Source organism: Mesoplodon densirostris, chromosome 15 (assembly GCF_025265405.1).
Source record: "Mesoplodon densirostris isolate mMesDen1 chromosome 15, mMesDen1 primary haplotype, whole genome shotgun sequence".
Classification (NCBI taxonomy): domain Eukaryota; kingdom Metazoa; phylum Chordata; class Mammalia; order Artiodactyla; family Ziphiidae; genus Mesoplodon; species Mesoplodon densirostris.
This window is the reverse complement of record NC_082675.1, coordinates 9,789,035-9,806,308: the sequence shown is the minus strand read 5'-3', so window position 1 is coordinate 9,806,308 and position 17,274 is coordinate 9,789,035. Positions and strand designations below refer to the sequence as shown.

General features: G+C 48.4%; 1 protein-coding gene across 4 annotated transcripts in view; it reads right to left on the bottom strand.

Moving 5' to 3' along the window:
* Window positions 1–245: 245 nt before the first annotated feature.
* ACAD10 (acyl-CoA dehydrogenase family member 10) overlaps window positions 246–17,274 on the bottom strand; it is a 52,044-nt gene continuing 35,015 nt past the window's right edge. Inside the window, exons 13-21 of one of the 4 annotated variants that reach the window (XM_060119201.1) lie at window positions 10,726–11,126; window positions 7,101–7,241; window positions 6,468–6,605; window positions 6,254–6,344; window positions 5,188–5,346; window positions 4,314–4,486; window positions 2,402–2,545; window positions 1,047–1,124; window positions 246–446 (exon numbers count right to left, since the gene is read on the bottom strand). In XM_060119201.1, coding sequence (XP_059975184.1) covers window positions 306–446; window positions 1,047–1,124; window positions 2,402–2,545; window positions 4,314–4,486; window positions 5,188–5,346; window positions 6,254–6,344; window positions 6,468–6,605; window positions 7,101–7,241; window positions 10,726–11,126 — 1,466 coding nt within the window. In that variant the 3' untranslated portion in view covers window positions 246–305. The other 3 variants (XM_060119202.1, XM_060119203.1, XR_009534540.1) reach the window with 3 other exon arrangements.

The following is a 17,274-nucleotide window of genomic DNA, read 5'->3' as shown; positions in this document are numbered from 1 at the left end:
GAAGGGGGCCTGGCTGCCCAGCCGGGCGCCTGGACTGAAGACCAGCTCTCCACCCTCTGTCCTGGAACCCACTCAGCTCTCAGCTAATCCCCTTCCTCCTTGTCTGAAACAGGCAACTCCAGGCTTCTCACAGAAGTGTCTTCTGTGGGCACCCACCGAGGCTGAGTTCACAATAAGGATGGAAGGACAGAGCTGCCAGGCAGGGTGCAAGAATCACACATACCAGGTCTTTCAAAGCACATCATTTAAAGTTTTGGGCACTACAGGCCTGACAGGGACGATCTGGCTCCTGCAGTCCTGCAGGTCTAACTGCAGCGCTTCAGCTCCATCTTGGCCACTGCCGCTCTGTGCACCTCATCAGGGCCGTCGGCAAAGCGCAGGGCTCGAGCCCTGGTGAAGAACTGAGCCAGCGGGTAGTCGCTGCTTAGCCCTGCTGCTCCGAAGGCCTGGCAGACACAGGGCGGGAGGGGAGGAAGCCCTGGGTGAGCCCTCGTCCCTGAGCGCCCCAGGAACAAGTGCCTGCTCCTAAGATCTCAGAACGGCTCATAACAGCTGCCTTCCCAAGCTTGTCCCCTGACACCTGTGTGATAACGATGTTCTGGAAGACTTCAGGTGGGGCCGCACTTGCCATCCCAGGGATGCCAGACTCCCAGGTCTGCTCTGCTAGGTGACTTCTGCCATCAGGAAATCCCTCTGTTGGGGCCAGGGATTGAGATTTGGGAAGGAGGCATCCCTGCACGGTTAGGAGGCTGGGCCTGCTCAAAGAAGAACCTAGGTTCCCCAAATCTGAGCTCAGCTCCTTTCAAGCTGAGTGACCCTGGACAAGTCACTTCACTTTCCTCTGCTTCTGTTTCCACATATTCAAAATGAAGGTAGGAACAGAACCCCTCATAGGGTTGTTCTGAGGAGGAAAAGGAAAGTCACATGTGGTGAGTGCGACAAAGGGCGGCTCTTAGTTTACAGGAGGTTGGGCAGCTGAAGGAGAGGGAGTTTTGCATCTGTTGTAAATGATTCAGACGAATCAGCGACTCACCATCTGCGCTCACCTGAATAGCACGATTAGTCACTCGGCAGGCCATGGACGGGGCCACCATTTTAATCATGGCAATATCCAAAGCTGCGGCCTGCAAGGAAGAGGAGGTATGCTTAGGAGGGCAGACCCGAGGGCTGAACACTTGGAAGAACGATCAGTTTCACAGGGAGGAGTAGAAACAATAGCTCAGAACAGAGAGCTGAGGTCCCGCTGGACCACAGGCCTTGGCTGGTGTGTGGTCCCTGCCCAGCACTGACGGGGGTGGGGAGGGGACAGCGGGGTGACTAGGAGGGGACTCGGGATGTTGTGCGCTGTGGGTGGCTGTCTGGTCAAGGAAAGACTCAGGACGTCTTCCCAGCTGATGGGCAGCATCACTAGCACACACACAGGGCAGAGTGGTGAGTGGCTCGTGCCTCATTCAGGGTCACGGCCAGCTCTGTTTCCAAAGGGTAAGTGGAACAAGGCCAGCCAGGACTCTGGGGAGTTGAGCGGCAACCATCTGCCCTCAGTCTGGGATTTTAATTGAAGCCCCCGAGAGCCCTCACACCCGGCACTAGAGTGCCAAGAAACAGGGAACTTGAGCCTGGGTCAACCCACTGCTACCGAGGCCTCTCGGCTAAGGGGTGGAGGCCCCATGGAGAGATGGAGAAGGCAGGGGTCAGCATGGCATCGTACCTGGCTGTTAGAGGCCTTCAAAAAGAGCCATTTAAAGAATAAAGTCACACTTGAAAATAAAGCTTCTCCTCTGGTTAACTCCATGGCTTACTCTTTAGTTTGCTGGATGCCCGGAAGTCCGGGTGGGGCCGTAGCTCAGCCTGGGGCCCTGGGGCCCTGTCAGGTCCACTGTCTTGAACCCAGAAGGTCACTGGGTCAGTAAGACAGAAAGTTCAGTCCTCTTTTATTGTACCTTTTCCATTTTTTTTTTTTTTTTTTTTTTTTTTTTTTTTTTTTTTTTTTTTTTTTGCGGTATGCGGGCCTCTCACTGTTGTGGCCTCCCCCGCTGCGGAGCACAGGCTCCGGACGCGCAGGCTCCGGACGCACAGGCTCAGCGGCCATGGCTCACGGGCCCAGCCGCCCCGCGGCATACGGGATCCTCCCAGACCGGGGCACGAACCCGCATCCCCTGCATCGGCAGGCGGACTCTCAACCACTTGCGCCACCAGGGAGGCCCTACCTTTTCCATTTTTGAAAAGCTGCCCAAGTAGTCCCAAGGAGAGTTGAAGCAAACTTATTTATGTCAAGGAGCCAAGTGCTTTCTCCATGGTTTGCTGAGTGGGGAGAGAAGAGTCAGCATCTAGAGATTCCTGGGCCCGTGTCCCTCACCGCGACCTCAGGACCCGGCCTCTGTGAGGCCCCTCGGCCCCCTACCTTATTTCCCGCCACGTCCATGACATGGGCAGCCTTCAGCACCAGCAGCCGGGCCTGCTCGATCTCCACTCGGGACTGGGCAATGTCTGCCAGGACCGTGCCCTGCTCTACCAGGGGCTTCCCGAAGGCCACACGGGACTTTGCCTGTGGACACAGGAGACAGGACGGGAGGCACGGGGCTGTGCCCTGCAGAGGAGGTGGATGGAAGCACACAGGAGAGGGCTGGAGGGGAAGGGGGGCAGAAGCGGGACCGTGCAGCTCAGGTGCCACTTTGCCAGCTCTCCAGCCACTGGAAACTCCCAGGGAGAAGAGCCGGAAGCAGACAACGTTCGTGGGCACCGTGGAGCTAGTCAACGTGGTGGCTGCACAAATTACCTCCAGGAACCCCTGTACTCCAGCCATTCCGCTCCTTCTGGGCAGGCTCGGCTGCCAGGCAGGGACAGTGCTTGATCTGAGCTGCCTCTGGCCCAGGGCTATTCTGGGAACTAGGCAGTGACTGTGGGCACCTCACACAGGCAGGGGAAGGCGCCCTCTGACAGCAGGGCCTGCTTCACGTCCTGGGGTGCCCTCAGGAGCAAAGTCTGGGTGCCAGACCCCCCTCTTGGGCAACTGTTATTGCAGTGGGGATTCTACAGTCTTTGAAAGTTATAAGCAATCAGAAAAACTTATAAGGGACCTACCCCCACCCCCACCCCTTTTTTTTTAAACTAAAAACAGTTAATGACAAATAATATTACTCATGGCAGAAAATGTATCCATTTTCAGACAAACAAAAAAAAGAAAAAACATAAACACCTGGTATTCCATCATCTAGTCACACTTAATATTTGGTGGACACCTTTTTGTATGCATAAACATACATATGCAGTTTTTACAAAAATATGGAGTCATACTCTTTATAATGCTTTGTAGCCTGGCTTTTTTTTTTTCATTAAGAGCATCTCTCTATATATCAAGAAATAGATTTCTACAGCATCATTTTGGAATTTCACTGCATGCCCATAACCAGGATTATCTGACCAGGCTCCAGTTGTCAGCGTTATAGGTTGTTTCCAATGTATTATAGTCATGGCTGTGGTGAACCTCCTAGTATGAAATCTAATTACTCTCTTGAGACCAAGTCCTATGAGTGGAATGGCCACGTCAATACTATGGTACCTTCTAATAAGACTTCTGACACGTACAGTCAAACTGTTCTGCAGGATGGGACTGGAGACTATACCTGAGCTCTTAAGAAAGGAGCATTTTCTTTAAAAAACAAAACAAACAAACAAAAAAAACACCCAAAACCAAAAAACTACTCAGTCTCAACGAAAAAGGTTGAATCTCAGGTTTGCTCAGTAATCTATGCACACCAGACCATCTCTGTTCTTTGGACAGTATTTTGTGAGATATTTTGGAGGCTCAAGGGTTTGCTTCATCTTTGTGAAATTGATATCACCAATCTGAATTACCATTGCCAGCAAGAGCTTTCTTTTGTGTGGGCCTGCAACCTTTGAGGGGGTCAAAGAAGAATCAAGTTTTGGATGTGCTTGGGGAGGAGGATGGCGCAGGGCTGAACGCTGGAACCCTAGGTTCTCCCTGGTATCTGATTTTTAAAGATGACCTGGTAGCAGGAATGGTCATCAGTAGACCATGACCCTGTGGACCTTGGAACCTTGCCCGCTGCTGCTACAGAGCCTGGCCTTTTCCTTCTGGTCACCTCAACAGAGTGAGGCCCATTCTGCTCTGAATTTGAAACTTTAGCAAAGTAGCAGATGCAAAGCAAAGACAGGGACACAGCTTCTTGTAAAGAATATCACCTTGCTTCACCTGCTAAGTCTGCTCTCAGAAAACAGTTAGGATTTGAAGTTTGATAGGAAAACAGATGGGTCGTTCTGGTACAGAAACAGTCGCAAAGGGAAGTACTCACTCGGGCCTTCATGAGCGCCAGCGCCCTCTCGGAGTACCCGATCAGCCGCATGCAGTGATGGATCCTGCCAGGACCCAGTCGGCCCTGGGCGATCTCGAAGCCCCTGCCAGGGCCCAGAACCATGTTCTCCTTGGGCACACACACCTGCTCAAACAGGACTTCGCCGTGGCCACCTGAAAGACCCAAAGGGTACCCATGAGCCATCTGCCTACTTGTTTTCCTCAGATGTGTTTATCTCATCTGCTGGCAATGAGTTTATCTCATCTCCTGCCCTTTTGTAGCCTTCTAACCGGAACATGGTTGAACATGTTGAACAGGGAGGGAAGGAAGGAGTCTCTTAAAGATGGGAAATAAATCACTGATTTATAATATCAAATGGATAGTTTGGCATTCCTTTTATAAAACATGACTCTAACTTAAGCTGAATCTCCTTGGCGGTATGTGACTCTAATAACGTAGTGATCCTACAGAAACACCCAAGGCAGAACGTGAACACCATCAGCAGAGAGAAGGAGCCCCTGTGAGAGGACTTCCAGGCCTGGAGGTCGGCTGTCCACCCTGGGGTCTAGAAGAGAAGGTCTGAGGGGCACTTCCTGCCTCCTGCTCTGTCCTCTGTGGCCTCCTTACCTCACAGAGTCCGGCTTATCTTCTAAGGATGGAAGAGAAAAAAAATAAAGGGATAAATGCCTGTCTGAAATTTGCCTGCATGGTTGATACTCATGGATGGAGTTGAAATGCAGGAGCACATGGCCTTCCAAATGTCATCAGACCCTTACAGGTGTTACTTCCTGCAGTGGAAGTGCTGCCCAAAGCCTTTTCCCCAGGCCCAGACCCAGACCCACACAGAGAGGCGAGCTGCTCCTGGGGGGCCAACCTGGTGCGTCCTCCAGCCCATATACCGTCAGAGGCCGGATGATTTTTATCCCTGGGGTATCCATGGGAACCAAGAGCATGGACTGCTGCCGGTGGCGTGGGGCATGTGGGTCTGTTTTTCCCATAAACACGCAGAGTTGGCAGCGAGGATCCAGGATGCCTGCCAGGAGAAGAGAGAGACCCCATCATCCGACGCGAGGCCATCAGATCTCCTTACACACGCAGTCCTGGCCCAGGGAAGCCGAAGCCAGTGAAGAGAGGGCCCTTTAAGACTTCACATGATCAGACGAGGACGTGCAGGCCCTTGACCAGCAGTGAGAGCAATTGGTTTCTGTGCCAGTGAGGAAGGAATCCAACATCCTAAGAGCAGTTTTTTTTAAAAGCACCAAGTCAAGTTGAAAATGTAGTTTGGAGACAAGAAGCTGAAAACTGCTACTTTATTACTGGCAGCCTGTTCTGCTTTTTTCCCACAGGCAGTGGAAACATGATGGCTTTGGGCACAGGCTTCAGAATCCTGCCAGCTTTGAACTCTGGGTTCCCTACTTGCTAGTTCCCTACTTGCAAGTACCTTAGGCAAGTGACTCAAGTCACTTCTCCATCCTAGTTTCCTTCTCTGTAACATGGGGATAATAACACGGACCTTCTGGGGAGGGGTGGGGACTCAGCACGTATGGAGAGCCCTGCAGAGTTAACGCCTGGTGAACAACAGGAGTATGACCAGCCCTTCTGCTGAGGCACACCTGACCTCACAGCACGGAGAAGCCATCAAGGAAGTGACCTCCTGCCTTTCGAAAGGGAGATGCCCACAGCAGAACCGAGAGAGAGGGGAGTGAAGCAGAGGTTCCTGGGAACTGTTATGTGGGGTCACCTGGTAACCCACGTAGAACCTCTGGTTCTCCCAGGGTTTGCTGCCTTTTCTGAGAACAGACACAGAATCTCCTTTGCATCAAATGGAAATGAAGCTAGTCCCTCCCACAGTTTCTCAGAAAACAGCCGGGCAGAGAAGACATGCTTATCAATGCAGACCCACATAAGTATGATTGAAAAATGAATTTCAGGCCAAATACCTGAGATCCACCACTTGTGACCATTTATGACATAAAAGCCATCCTCCTCTTGGATGGAAGACTCAATGTTGGTGGCATCTGAGGAGGCAACCTGAGCGACAGCACATTCTGATTAGAGCTGGTCCTGCAGTCCCTGATGGCAGAGCGCAGATGGGGTCGGGCGAGGGTCTGGCCTGATGAGAAGGAGTACCTGTGGGTGACCCAAGCAAGGTACCTGGGGCTCAGTCATAGCAAAACAGGAGCGGGCCTTTCCCTCCAGCAGCGGAATCAGCCAGCGGGCCTTCTGCTCCTCGGTGCCGTATCGCACCAGAAGCTCCATGTTCCCTGTGTCTGGAGCAGAACAGTTAAAGATCTGGAAAGGAGAAAAAGCAGAAAGGTGACTCCCATATCCATATTCAAAACTTCAAACACCCCAGAAGCATGGACCCGGGCTCCTTCCAAGTCACAGGCCCTCTGACACCCTCGTGAAAGTCCTTCCTCTCCCCAAGGAAATGCAAAGACCCACGACATTCTGAATATAGCAGCTCAGAGCCTCTGAAGCTCAACCACGGAGCTCCTTGGGGGAGAGAAAGGAGACTGGAGCTGGTGGGCTGGGGCCCATGGAAGCCCGCCAGGCTGTGCTCATCTGGGCCCTCGCTTCCCAAGTAGATGCCCACCCCAAGCTGCTTTCTTGCTGTGGTTCCAGCCACCTGCCCACAGTGTCCTCCCCCATAAGAAGTCTGAGTTTGCATCAGTGCTCCTGAGTCCAGTACAGCTGCAGGGAACCCCATCGGCCCAGGAGGGTGGCTGAACTTGTGTGGAGGACAAGGATTTCCTCCCACACTGAGAAAGACATTAAAGAAGGTACCTCGGGAGCGTACAGAGATGTGCCCATGACCTCACAAAAATGTGCGTACTCTACGTTGGTCAGCCCTGCTCCGTATTTTTTCTCGGGATCAGTCTCCACAGGTAGAAAAAGGTTCCAAAGTCCTTCGGCCTTGGCTTTCTCCTGTCACGGGAAAAAGAAGTCAGGGATCCACAGAGTGTGATTTCATTTTATTTTGTCCCGCGGAAAATAACGAGGCCAGTCCAAACCACCAGGCTGGATACAAACCCTGCAGATCTGTGGGAGGAGAATATGAGGGCGCCTGGAGACAGCCCAGTCCTAACAGTGACCGTGGCAATCAGTTCACTTCCCCGGTGTCCACATCCCAGGCGCCCTACGTACACCACCTCCATCACTGTTAGCATCACTGCTGTCGCCACGACGCAGCTTAGAACTCACTCCATGAGCACAAGAGAGTGATGGGTCCTTTAGTGAGCCTGCGGGGAACCAGCCTAGGACAGTTGGCGGCAGCCTCAGGTGCTTTGATGAGGTGCCTAAGGACATCCCCTGATCCAGCTTCCTTTATGAGGCACAACTTTGTTCCTGGGAAAGTAACTCTGGGTTTCTGAATGTAGCTCCCAACATGGAAACTAGGAAGCCTAGCCTGGGGGTCAGGAGCCCAGGCCCTGAGTCACACTGCTTGGTTCAGACCCTGCCCCACCACACCTGCTGGGAGACCTTGGGCAAGATACCAGAGAGCTCCACGTGGCAGTTTCCTCATCCGTGAAACGGGATGTCACCACCCACGCTATCAGTCATGGCTACTGAGTGAGCAGTAGGAGTGGACGGTGACTAACTGACGGGAAAAAGGAACCGCGTGGGAAGGTTATCAGGAGCTCAGATTACAGAAGGAGGCTCAGAAATGGACAGCAGCCCAGGCAGCACAGCTTAGGACAGACACTCTGCACTCCTGCTGTGCAGTGAGTGAGTGCCAGTTGTTTTCTCTCTTGAAAACACTGTTTACTCTCTCAGTTGCAGGAAGGGCCAGCCCGGCTGGCCTAGCTTGGCTCAACATGCCCACTTCCTGGCCGGGGGGGGGGGGGGCTGGGTTGGCACCTGGACCGACAGCTCTGCCAGACTGTGTCCAAAGGTGGGCGGGGAGGCCCCCAAATGAAACTGGGGTGCTGCTACCCAAAGAAAGGGGAAGGGTCTCTAGGCAGCCAACCAGTGCCCACAACACCCACCTCACTGGGTGGCTGGGGAGATGAAATGAGGTAACACACAGAATATAAAGTGCCGGACTGAGAAGCTGGGGGCTGTACTAAATATTAGTGATGATGGATATTCTTCGCACTGGGAGGTGACCAGCTGGCTGACTTTTCCATTACATTGGGCCTGGGCTCTAGGACATGTACTTCTAGAATCAGCACATACACTCGGCTCATTGCTGTGTTAAGCTAATTAGTTCAGAGTGCAGCAACCAAGGAGAAGAAGGACAGATTAACTGGAACAAATGAATCAGGAAGGGAAGGGAAAAGTAGGAAAGGAAGCAAGGGAGTTCTGAGAGGAGGAATAAGGGAATAAATATAATCATCTCCTTGTGGGAGGGGAAAACCCCCCAGATTTGAGCCCAGAAGATCTGGACTGAGTCCAGGTGCTATTATTTCTAGCTGTGTCCCTGGACAAATTCAATTCCTTATCTTTAAATTGAGGTTCTTAATGCTTACCTCACGGGATCTGTGAGATGTCATTTGTGAGATGCCGTGTAAAAGTCAAATACTTCTCATTTATGGGTAGTAATGACACTTTGGATAAAAGCCACGAGCCATAATTTCACCACACTCCCCCAAATCTTAGTTGTCATTATGATTCCCATTTAGGTATGACCACAAGTAGAATGTACCCTAATCTAGGTTTTTCCTATGCCTTCATTTTAGAGACTAGAGATGCTTGCGACATGAGTGTGTGCTTTTCCGATGCTTCTGTGCACTCCACGGGTACGTCATACAGGCGAGACCTAAGTGTGCAGGCCAGTAGGTGGGGGATAGGGCACAGATCGGAGCACAGATCGGTAAGCACCTTTCTGATGAAAATTTGGTAATATTTATTGAAACTCAAAATGGCCTCATTCTTAGAGCAGTATTTTTACTTCAAATAAATGATGCTGTAGAAACAGTAAATGGACACAGAAGCATGTAAGAGCATTCAATGTACCTTCCTTGCACAGGATCCAAACCCCCCCCCCTTTTTTTTAAGATTTTTTTTATGTGGACCATTCTTAAAGTCTTTATTGAATTTGTTACAATATTGCTTCTGGTGGTTTTTTTTATGTTTCGGTTTTTGGTCTGGAGGCATGTTGGATCCTAGCTCCCTGACCAGGGATTGAACTCACACCCCCTGCATTGGAAGGCAAAGTCTTAACCACTGGACCGCCAGGGAAGTCCCCCAACACCTTCTTATTCTGGGGCGCTCTCTCACTGTATAAATTTTGGTGGCATCAAGGCGCGAGCATGGGACCTACACCTGACTGGCCGAAAATTCCCACCTCAATCTTGGAGTCCTGAGGAAGCATCCAGCAGAGACCTCCCGGTTGCTGCCCTAGTGACAGCCTTGGCCACGCTCCCTGCAGCCAGCCTTCCCTTGGCTTCTACTGTCTCCTTCAGGTGGCTCTTCAGCCTCCCTGTCCATGTTAGCAGCTAGCTGCTAACTCTCCTGCTTAAGTGACCCAGAGTGACCTAGACTGAGATCCCCACAGTGTCCTTCAGCCAGGGGCAGGGTAGACAAATTATGGTGTACCTGCAATGTGGTCCTCTCGGGGGTCCATCTCCAGGAACTGATGTGGGAAAGTGATACATCATCAAATAACAGAAGCAAGTGGGAGATTCAAATGTATAAAACAATTTCATTACAATAGGAATAATAATAATATATATTCACATGTTATAGGAAAACAGAGCTGGGAGGCTAATAAACCAAATTGTTGCCATTGATTAGCTCAGAGGGCAGAGAATTTTAGAGAACTCTTTCTACGTCATGAACTCTTTCTACTCTTGCCATGTTTGAGCTCTGGTTACTTTGCGATAGGTTTGTAACTAGGAAAAAAGAGATGACGCTATTTCTTTTTAAAGTAGGTGATGGTTGCATCACAGGCAGAATATGTGCTCCTGAAGACCTCAAATAACTTAAGAACTAACACAAGCCAAGACTAATCCTGAAAAAGAACGGCAGGAATTTCCGTTATCAGCTAAAGTGGTGTCACCGTGTGTCAAGAGCATAAACACAGTTTAGACTGGCCCTTCAACTTTGATGTTAGGGATTCTTTAAAGAGAGCCTTATTTAATTGATGCAATTTATATCATTTTGTTTCAAATTTACGTGATTCAGATATGCATAAAATGAGCCCACCGGCCTCAGAGTTATAAACCACAGACACGGCGTTCCTCTGCCTGGCTGAGTATGAGGCCGAGACACGGTCACACAGAAAGAGCAATGAAGTGAAACTGAGTGACCTAGAGCTGGCTCTTTCTAATGATGGTGGAAAGCGGAGATCATTCAACTCGGCCCTCCCATCTCTTCGCTGACTGGGAGGGAACAGATGTGGCCAGCGTACGAGCTGAGGTTGGGCCTTGCTAACGAGGTCTCCCCACATCTCGAAACGCTGCTTTACCTTGAGATCTTCGACCAGTGGGGAAGGGGTCCACTTCTCGGCTGAGGCCTGGTGATGCTGCAGCTCTGGCTCAGCGGGGTACACATGCCGCTCCATAAACTGCTTCAGCTGCTGATACAGCTCCCTGACTGGTGGGGAAAGGCCTTCTGGAGAGAAGACCAGAGCTCCCTTTGAGACATGAGCTGGGGAAGAGTCTGTCGAGGTGACATAACTCCTCATGCCTGGGGTCCTCGGCAGGGACTGTGACCTGGCCCGTGTGTGGTGGGACCTTGTTAACGGTTTGGTGGCTGGCATCTCCTTGAAAACCCGGAACCCTTCTTTGACTGCAAAATCCCATGCCAGGTTAGACATAAATTCAGTCAGCTTTCCAGTTTGTTCCGCAGTAGCCGAGCTTGCATGCCCTAAGCAGAGGCAAAGAAAACCAGTGAGTACCCCCCAAATAACCCTTAATAGTGATGCTAACATGTGACAGTATTGTTCCATCAACCACTACTACCACTTGCTGAGCACTTGACCTGCACCAGATTCAGTGCTAAGTGCTTGACATGCATTATTATAGCTAATTGAATTCCTGGACCTACATGACTGTTTTAATCCCCACTTTACAGACAAGGATCCAGGTTTTAGGGAGGAGACGTGCCCAAGCTTACATCAGTGGGCTGGGAGCAGAAGTTGGACTCAGTTGGCCTGCTCCCTGCTCTTTATCTCTTCTTTTCCTAAAGAAACGAAATTAAATTGGGAATTCCCCATATCACTTCTGCTTTCACCTTGGGCTATAGGAAGCCCTGCCATGAAATTCATAATAATAGTGTCACAGGGGATTGGATTAATGGCTAGTTCCTGGGCACCATTTTGTCTAGATCAACACTGTCTCAGTGTCACAGAAGTCACTCTAGTCATGCTCTGTTTTTTTCTTTGCTTAATACACACATCAAAACTTTTTTAAGAAAAGATTTTTGAAAAAACTTAAATTAAGGTGTAGTGTACATACATCCTCTTTAGAAAGTGTACAGTTCTGTGAGCTTAGTCAGGCAACCACTGCCACCATCAACATCAGTACACATATTCCCATCATCCCCAAACTTCCACGGTGTCCCTCTGTACTCAAACCTTTCCCCTTGCCCCTGGGGAACAACACTGATCTATGTTCCTGTAGTTTGTCTTTTCCAGAATGTCATATGAATACATATGTCATATTCTTTTCAGTGTGGCTTCTTTCACTCAGTATATCTGGGATCCATCCATGTGTCTCCTTATACTGTGAATATTGCCTTTTTATAGTGGGATTTTTCAGTCAGCTCATCTGGATTATTTTTAGCATTTCCATGTTCTAAAGAGACTGTTTTCCTCATTTGCTTTGTATCAATAAATGGATCTTTGCAGAGGCCTATTTTACTTCTGGCTCCTGCCAATGGTCAAGTGCTAGTCCTCAAAAGAACTATTTCATGCAGCTTTGGTTTTAAAGATATTACGCTATTCCTTACAAATTGGGAACCAGATCCATCTGCTACACAGCAGGGAATGCAGCCCACTGGACCTCAGCAAGTCTTTGCTTGGCACCTTCTGGGTACTGGGTATGGACCCAGGCCCTGGGGGGCCAGCTGGGAATCAGGTAACCCCCTTCCCTGAGTCACAGACTTACAGCGAGGGCCACTGAGCACGAGTGGGCTAGGCTACATTTTCCCCTCCTAACTCAGACTGTACAGGTCTCATAGAAGGGAAGGATATCCCCCCCCTAACATTCATTGTTATTCATAATGATTTTTTTTATTGTTTTCTTTGTTTCTATTTCATTTATTTCTGCTCTCATCTTTATGATTTATTTCCTTCTACTAACTTTGGGTTTTGTTTGTTCTTCTTTCTCTAGTTCCTTTAGGTGTAAGGTTAGATTATTTGACAGTTTTCTTGTTTCTTTTTTTTTTTTTTTTTTTTGCGGTATGCGGGCCTCTCACTGTTGTGGCCTCCCCCGTTGCGAAGCACAGGCTCCGGACGCGCAGGCTCCGGACGCGCAGGCTCAGCGGCCATGGCTCACGGGCCCAGCCGCTCCGCGGCATATGGGATCCTCCCAGACCGGGGCACGAACCCGTATCCCCTGCATCGGCAGGCGGACTCTCAACCACTTGTGCCACCAGGGAGGCCCTCTTGTTTCTTGAGGTAGGATTTTATTGCTATAAACTTCCCTTAGAACTGCTTTTGCTGCATCCCATAGGTTTTGGATTGTCGTCTTTTCATCGTCATTTGTCTCTAGGTATTTTATTTCCCCTTTAATTTCTTCAGTGATCTCTTGGTTATTTAGTAATGTATTGTTTAGCCTCCATGTGTTTGTGTTTTTTATGTTCTTTTCCCTGTAATTTATTTCTAATCTCATAGCGTTGTGGTCGGAAAAGATGCGTGATATGATTTCAATTTTCTTAAATTTACCGAGGCTTGATTTGTGACCCAAGATGTGATCTATCCTGGAGAATGTTCCATGTGCACTTGAGAAGAAAGTGTATTCTGCCACTTTTAGGTGGAATGTTCTATAAATATCAGTTAAATATATCTGGTCTATTGTGTCATTTAAAGCTTGTGTTTCCTTATTAATTTTCTGTCTGGATGATCTGTCCATTGGTGTAAGTGAGGTGTTAAAGTCCCCCACTATTATTGTGTTACTGTCAATTTCCTCTTTTATAGCTGTTAGCATTTGCCTTATGTATTGAGGTGCTCCTATGTTGGGTGTATATGTATTTATGATTGTTATAACTTCTTGGATTGATCCCTTGATCATTAGGTAGTGTCCTTCCTTGTTTCTTGTAACATTCTTTAAAGTCTATTTTGTCTGATATGAGTATTGCTACTCCAGCTTTCTTTTGATTTCCATTTGCATGGAATACCTTTTTTCCATCCCCTCACTTTCAGTCTGTATGTGTCCCTAGGTCTGAAGTGGGTCTCTTGTAGACAGCATATATATGGTCTTGTTTTTGTATCCATTCAGTGAGCCTGTGTCCTTTTTTTCTTTTCTTTTTGTGGTACGCAGGCCTCTCACTGCTGTGGCTTCTCCTGTTGCGGAGCACAGGCTCCAGATGCACCGGCTCAGCAGCCATGGCTCATGGGCCCAGCCGCTCCGCAGCCTGTGGGATCCTCCCGGACCGGGGCCCAAACCCATGTCCCCTGCATCGGCAGGCGGACTCTCAACCACTGCGCCACCAGGGAAGCTCCTGTGTCTTTTGGTTGGCACATTTAATCCATTCACATTTAAGGTAATTATCGATATGTATGTATGTTCCTATGACCATTCTCTTAATTGTTTTGGGTTTGTTTTTGTAGGTCCTTTTCTTCTCTTATGTTTCCCACTTAGAGAAGTTCCTTTAGCATTTGTTGTAGAGCTGGTTTGGTGGTGCTGAATTCTCTTAGCTTTTGCTTGTCTGTAAAACTTTTGATTTCTCCATTGAATCTGAATGAGATACTTGCCGGGTAGAGTAACTTGGTTGTACGTTCTTCCCTTTCATCACCTTAAATATATTGTGTCACTCCCTTCTGGCTTGTAGAGTTTCTGCTGAGGAATCAGCGGCTAACCTAATGGGAGTTCCCTTGTGTGTTATTTGCCATTTTTCTCTTGTTGCTTTTAATAATTTTTCTTTGTCTTTAATTTTTGTCAATTTGATTACTATGTGTCTCAGCGTGTTTCTCCTTGGGTTTATCCTGTATGGGACTCTCTGTGCTTCCTGGACTTGGGTGGCTATTTCCTTTCCCATGTTAGGGAGGTTTTGACTATAATCTCTTCAAATATTTTCTCGGGTCCTTTCTCTCTCTCTTCTCCTTCTGGGACCCCTATAATGTGAATGTTGGTGTTTAATGTTGTCCCAGAGGTCTCTTAGGCTGCCTTCATTTCTTTGCATTCTTTTTTCTTTATTCTGTTCCGTGACAGTGAATTCCACCATTCCGTCTTCCAGGTCACTTATCTGTTCTTCTGCCTCAGTTTTTCTGCTATTGATCCCTTCTAGTGTATTTTTCATTTCAGTTATTGTATTGTTCATCTCTGTTTGTTTGTTCTTCAATTCTTCTAGGTGTTTGTTCTTTAATTCTTCTGGGTCTTTGTTGAACATTTCTCACATCTTCTCGATCATTGCCTCCATTGTTTTTCCGAGGTCCTGGATCATCTTCACTATCATTATTCTGAATTCTTTTTCTGGAAGGTTGCTTATCTCCACTTCATTTAATTATTTTTCTGGGGTTTTATCTTGTTCCTTCACCTGGTACATAGTCCTCTGCCTTTTCACTTTGTCTATCTTTCTGTGAATGTGGTTTTCATTCCACAGGCTGCAGGATTATAGTTCTTCTTGCTTCTGCTGTCTGCCCTCTCGTGGATGAGGCTATCTAAGAGGCTTGTGCCAGCTTCTTGATGGGAGAGAGTGGTGGTGGGTAGAGCTGGGTGTTGCTCTAGTGGGAAGAGCTCAGTAAAACGTTAATCCTCTTGTCTGCTGATGGGTGGGGCTGAGTTCCCTCCCTGTTGGTTGTTTGGCCTGAGGTGACCCAGCACTAGCGCCTACAGGCACTTTGGTGGGGCTAAGGGCAGACTCAGGGAGGGCTCAGGCCAAGGAGTACTTCCCAGAACTTCTGCTGCCAGTGTCCTTGTCCCCATGGTGAGCCACAGCCACGCCCCCTGCCTCTGCAGGAGACCCTCCAACCCTAGCAGGTAGGTCTGGTTCAGTCTCCTATGGGGTCATTGCTCCTTCCCCCTGGGTCCTGATGTGCACACTACTTTGTGTTGCCATCCAAGAGTGCAGTCTCTGTTTCCCCCAGTCCTGTCGAAGTCCTGCAATCAAATCCCACTAGGCTTCGAAGTCTGACTCTCTGGGAATTCCTCCTTCCATTGCCAGACCCCCAGGTTGGGAAGCCTGACGTGGGGCTCAGAACCTTCACTCCAGTGGGTGGACTTCTGTGGTATAAGTGTTCTCCAGTTTGTGAGTCACCCACCCAACAGTTATGGGATTTGATTTTTTTGTGATTACGCCCCTCCTACCATCTCACTGCAGCTTCTCCTTTGTCTTTGGATGTGGGGTATCTTTTTTGGTGAGTTCCAGTGTCTTCGATGACTGTTCAGCAGTTAGTTGTGATTCTGGTGTTCTCACAAGAGGGAGTGAGCGCGTGTCCTTCTACTCCGCCATCTTAAACCAATCCTCGATTTTTTTTTCTAACAGAGGGTACAAACTGTTTTCTTAATTTTCATTTCCTTAGTAGGATCTCACTCTCAGAGTACTGCTTTGTCTCTTGGAAGGTCACTTGTTTGAGCTTGGGTTGATTTAAAACTATCACTTCCAATATATTTTCCCAAATGTAATCCCAGCAGAAAAGACCACATCCATGACTGACGTCTTCCTAAATTGCAGCCACCAGCACTTTTTCCTTTCTAGAATTTCAGCAGCCATCTACAAGAAACCTAAACTTCAGTAACCACTTCTTAATGAAGGAAAGTGATACTTGGGGTCAGCTGGTACAGACTGTAAATCAGCCCCCAGGCTCTGGTCAATGTTGTCCCTCTGCCAACCTAAGGATGAGCCCAAATCTCCTGTGATGACATCACAGAGAGAATGCCTTTGAAACACATTGTTCTTCTCCAAAACCCCCTTTCCCAGGGTGATACCAAGTATCGCAACTGTTAAAAAAAAAAAAAAAAAAAAGACTTTAACAGTTAATTAAGAAGACAAATGCGCAGAAATAATACTTGTGTTCAGAGAGTTGAGTTTTTTGTTTCCCTAATCAAATGATTTTATCCTATTCTTTAAAAAAACTGACTTCACTGTTTTTACATAAGAAAACTAAGGCACTTCCTCAGTATGTCTGCTGGCCTTCCAGGTAGGAGGGAAGGGAGAGCACAACCAAGATCAGAGGAACAGAGGCCTGAAAGGACAGCACATCTGTTTTTCCATGTGGTGGCAAACACTGGCGTGTTTTGCCTCTGAGGCCAAGACAAGTTTGAGGCCAAGCCAGCGGCTCACAGGATCTTGGAAACTGTCAAAGGGCTTCCTGACAGGCAACTTGAGGACAATCTGGCGAAGTTTATTGGTGTAGAGATTCTAGAATGAATAATTCTGTTTTAAAAACTGAGATATAATTGACATAATGGGCAAAATCGATCCAGCTATCCCCAGCCACTGGAGCAGAACCCAGCAAGAACTTGGCTGCCCACTAGAAAATACCCACAGGCAATCAGGCCTGCACATCACTGTTTGGACTTAGCAGCCATTCTGTTTAATTAAATGTTTCTGGTTACCTTTCACTGTAAAACCATAACAAAAATTGGGAAATACTGGCTTAGAGCTGAGACTCTCCAAAAGAAGAGAAAATACCATTTCCAGGAATTACTGCTTATTGAGATCACGGAGGGTTAAACTAGAAATTCTCCAGATGCTGAATTTTCTCTGGAAAAATCACAACCTTCTATTGCCACTAACACCTGGCACAGTACCTGGCCTAGGAGAGGCTATTGTGAGTAAATGGATGATCAATTCCCCTATTGCAGCTGCCTTTCTCAGAAGATTCTGGCACCCTGGCTGAGAGCGACATGCT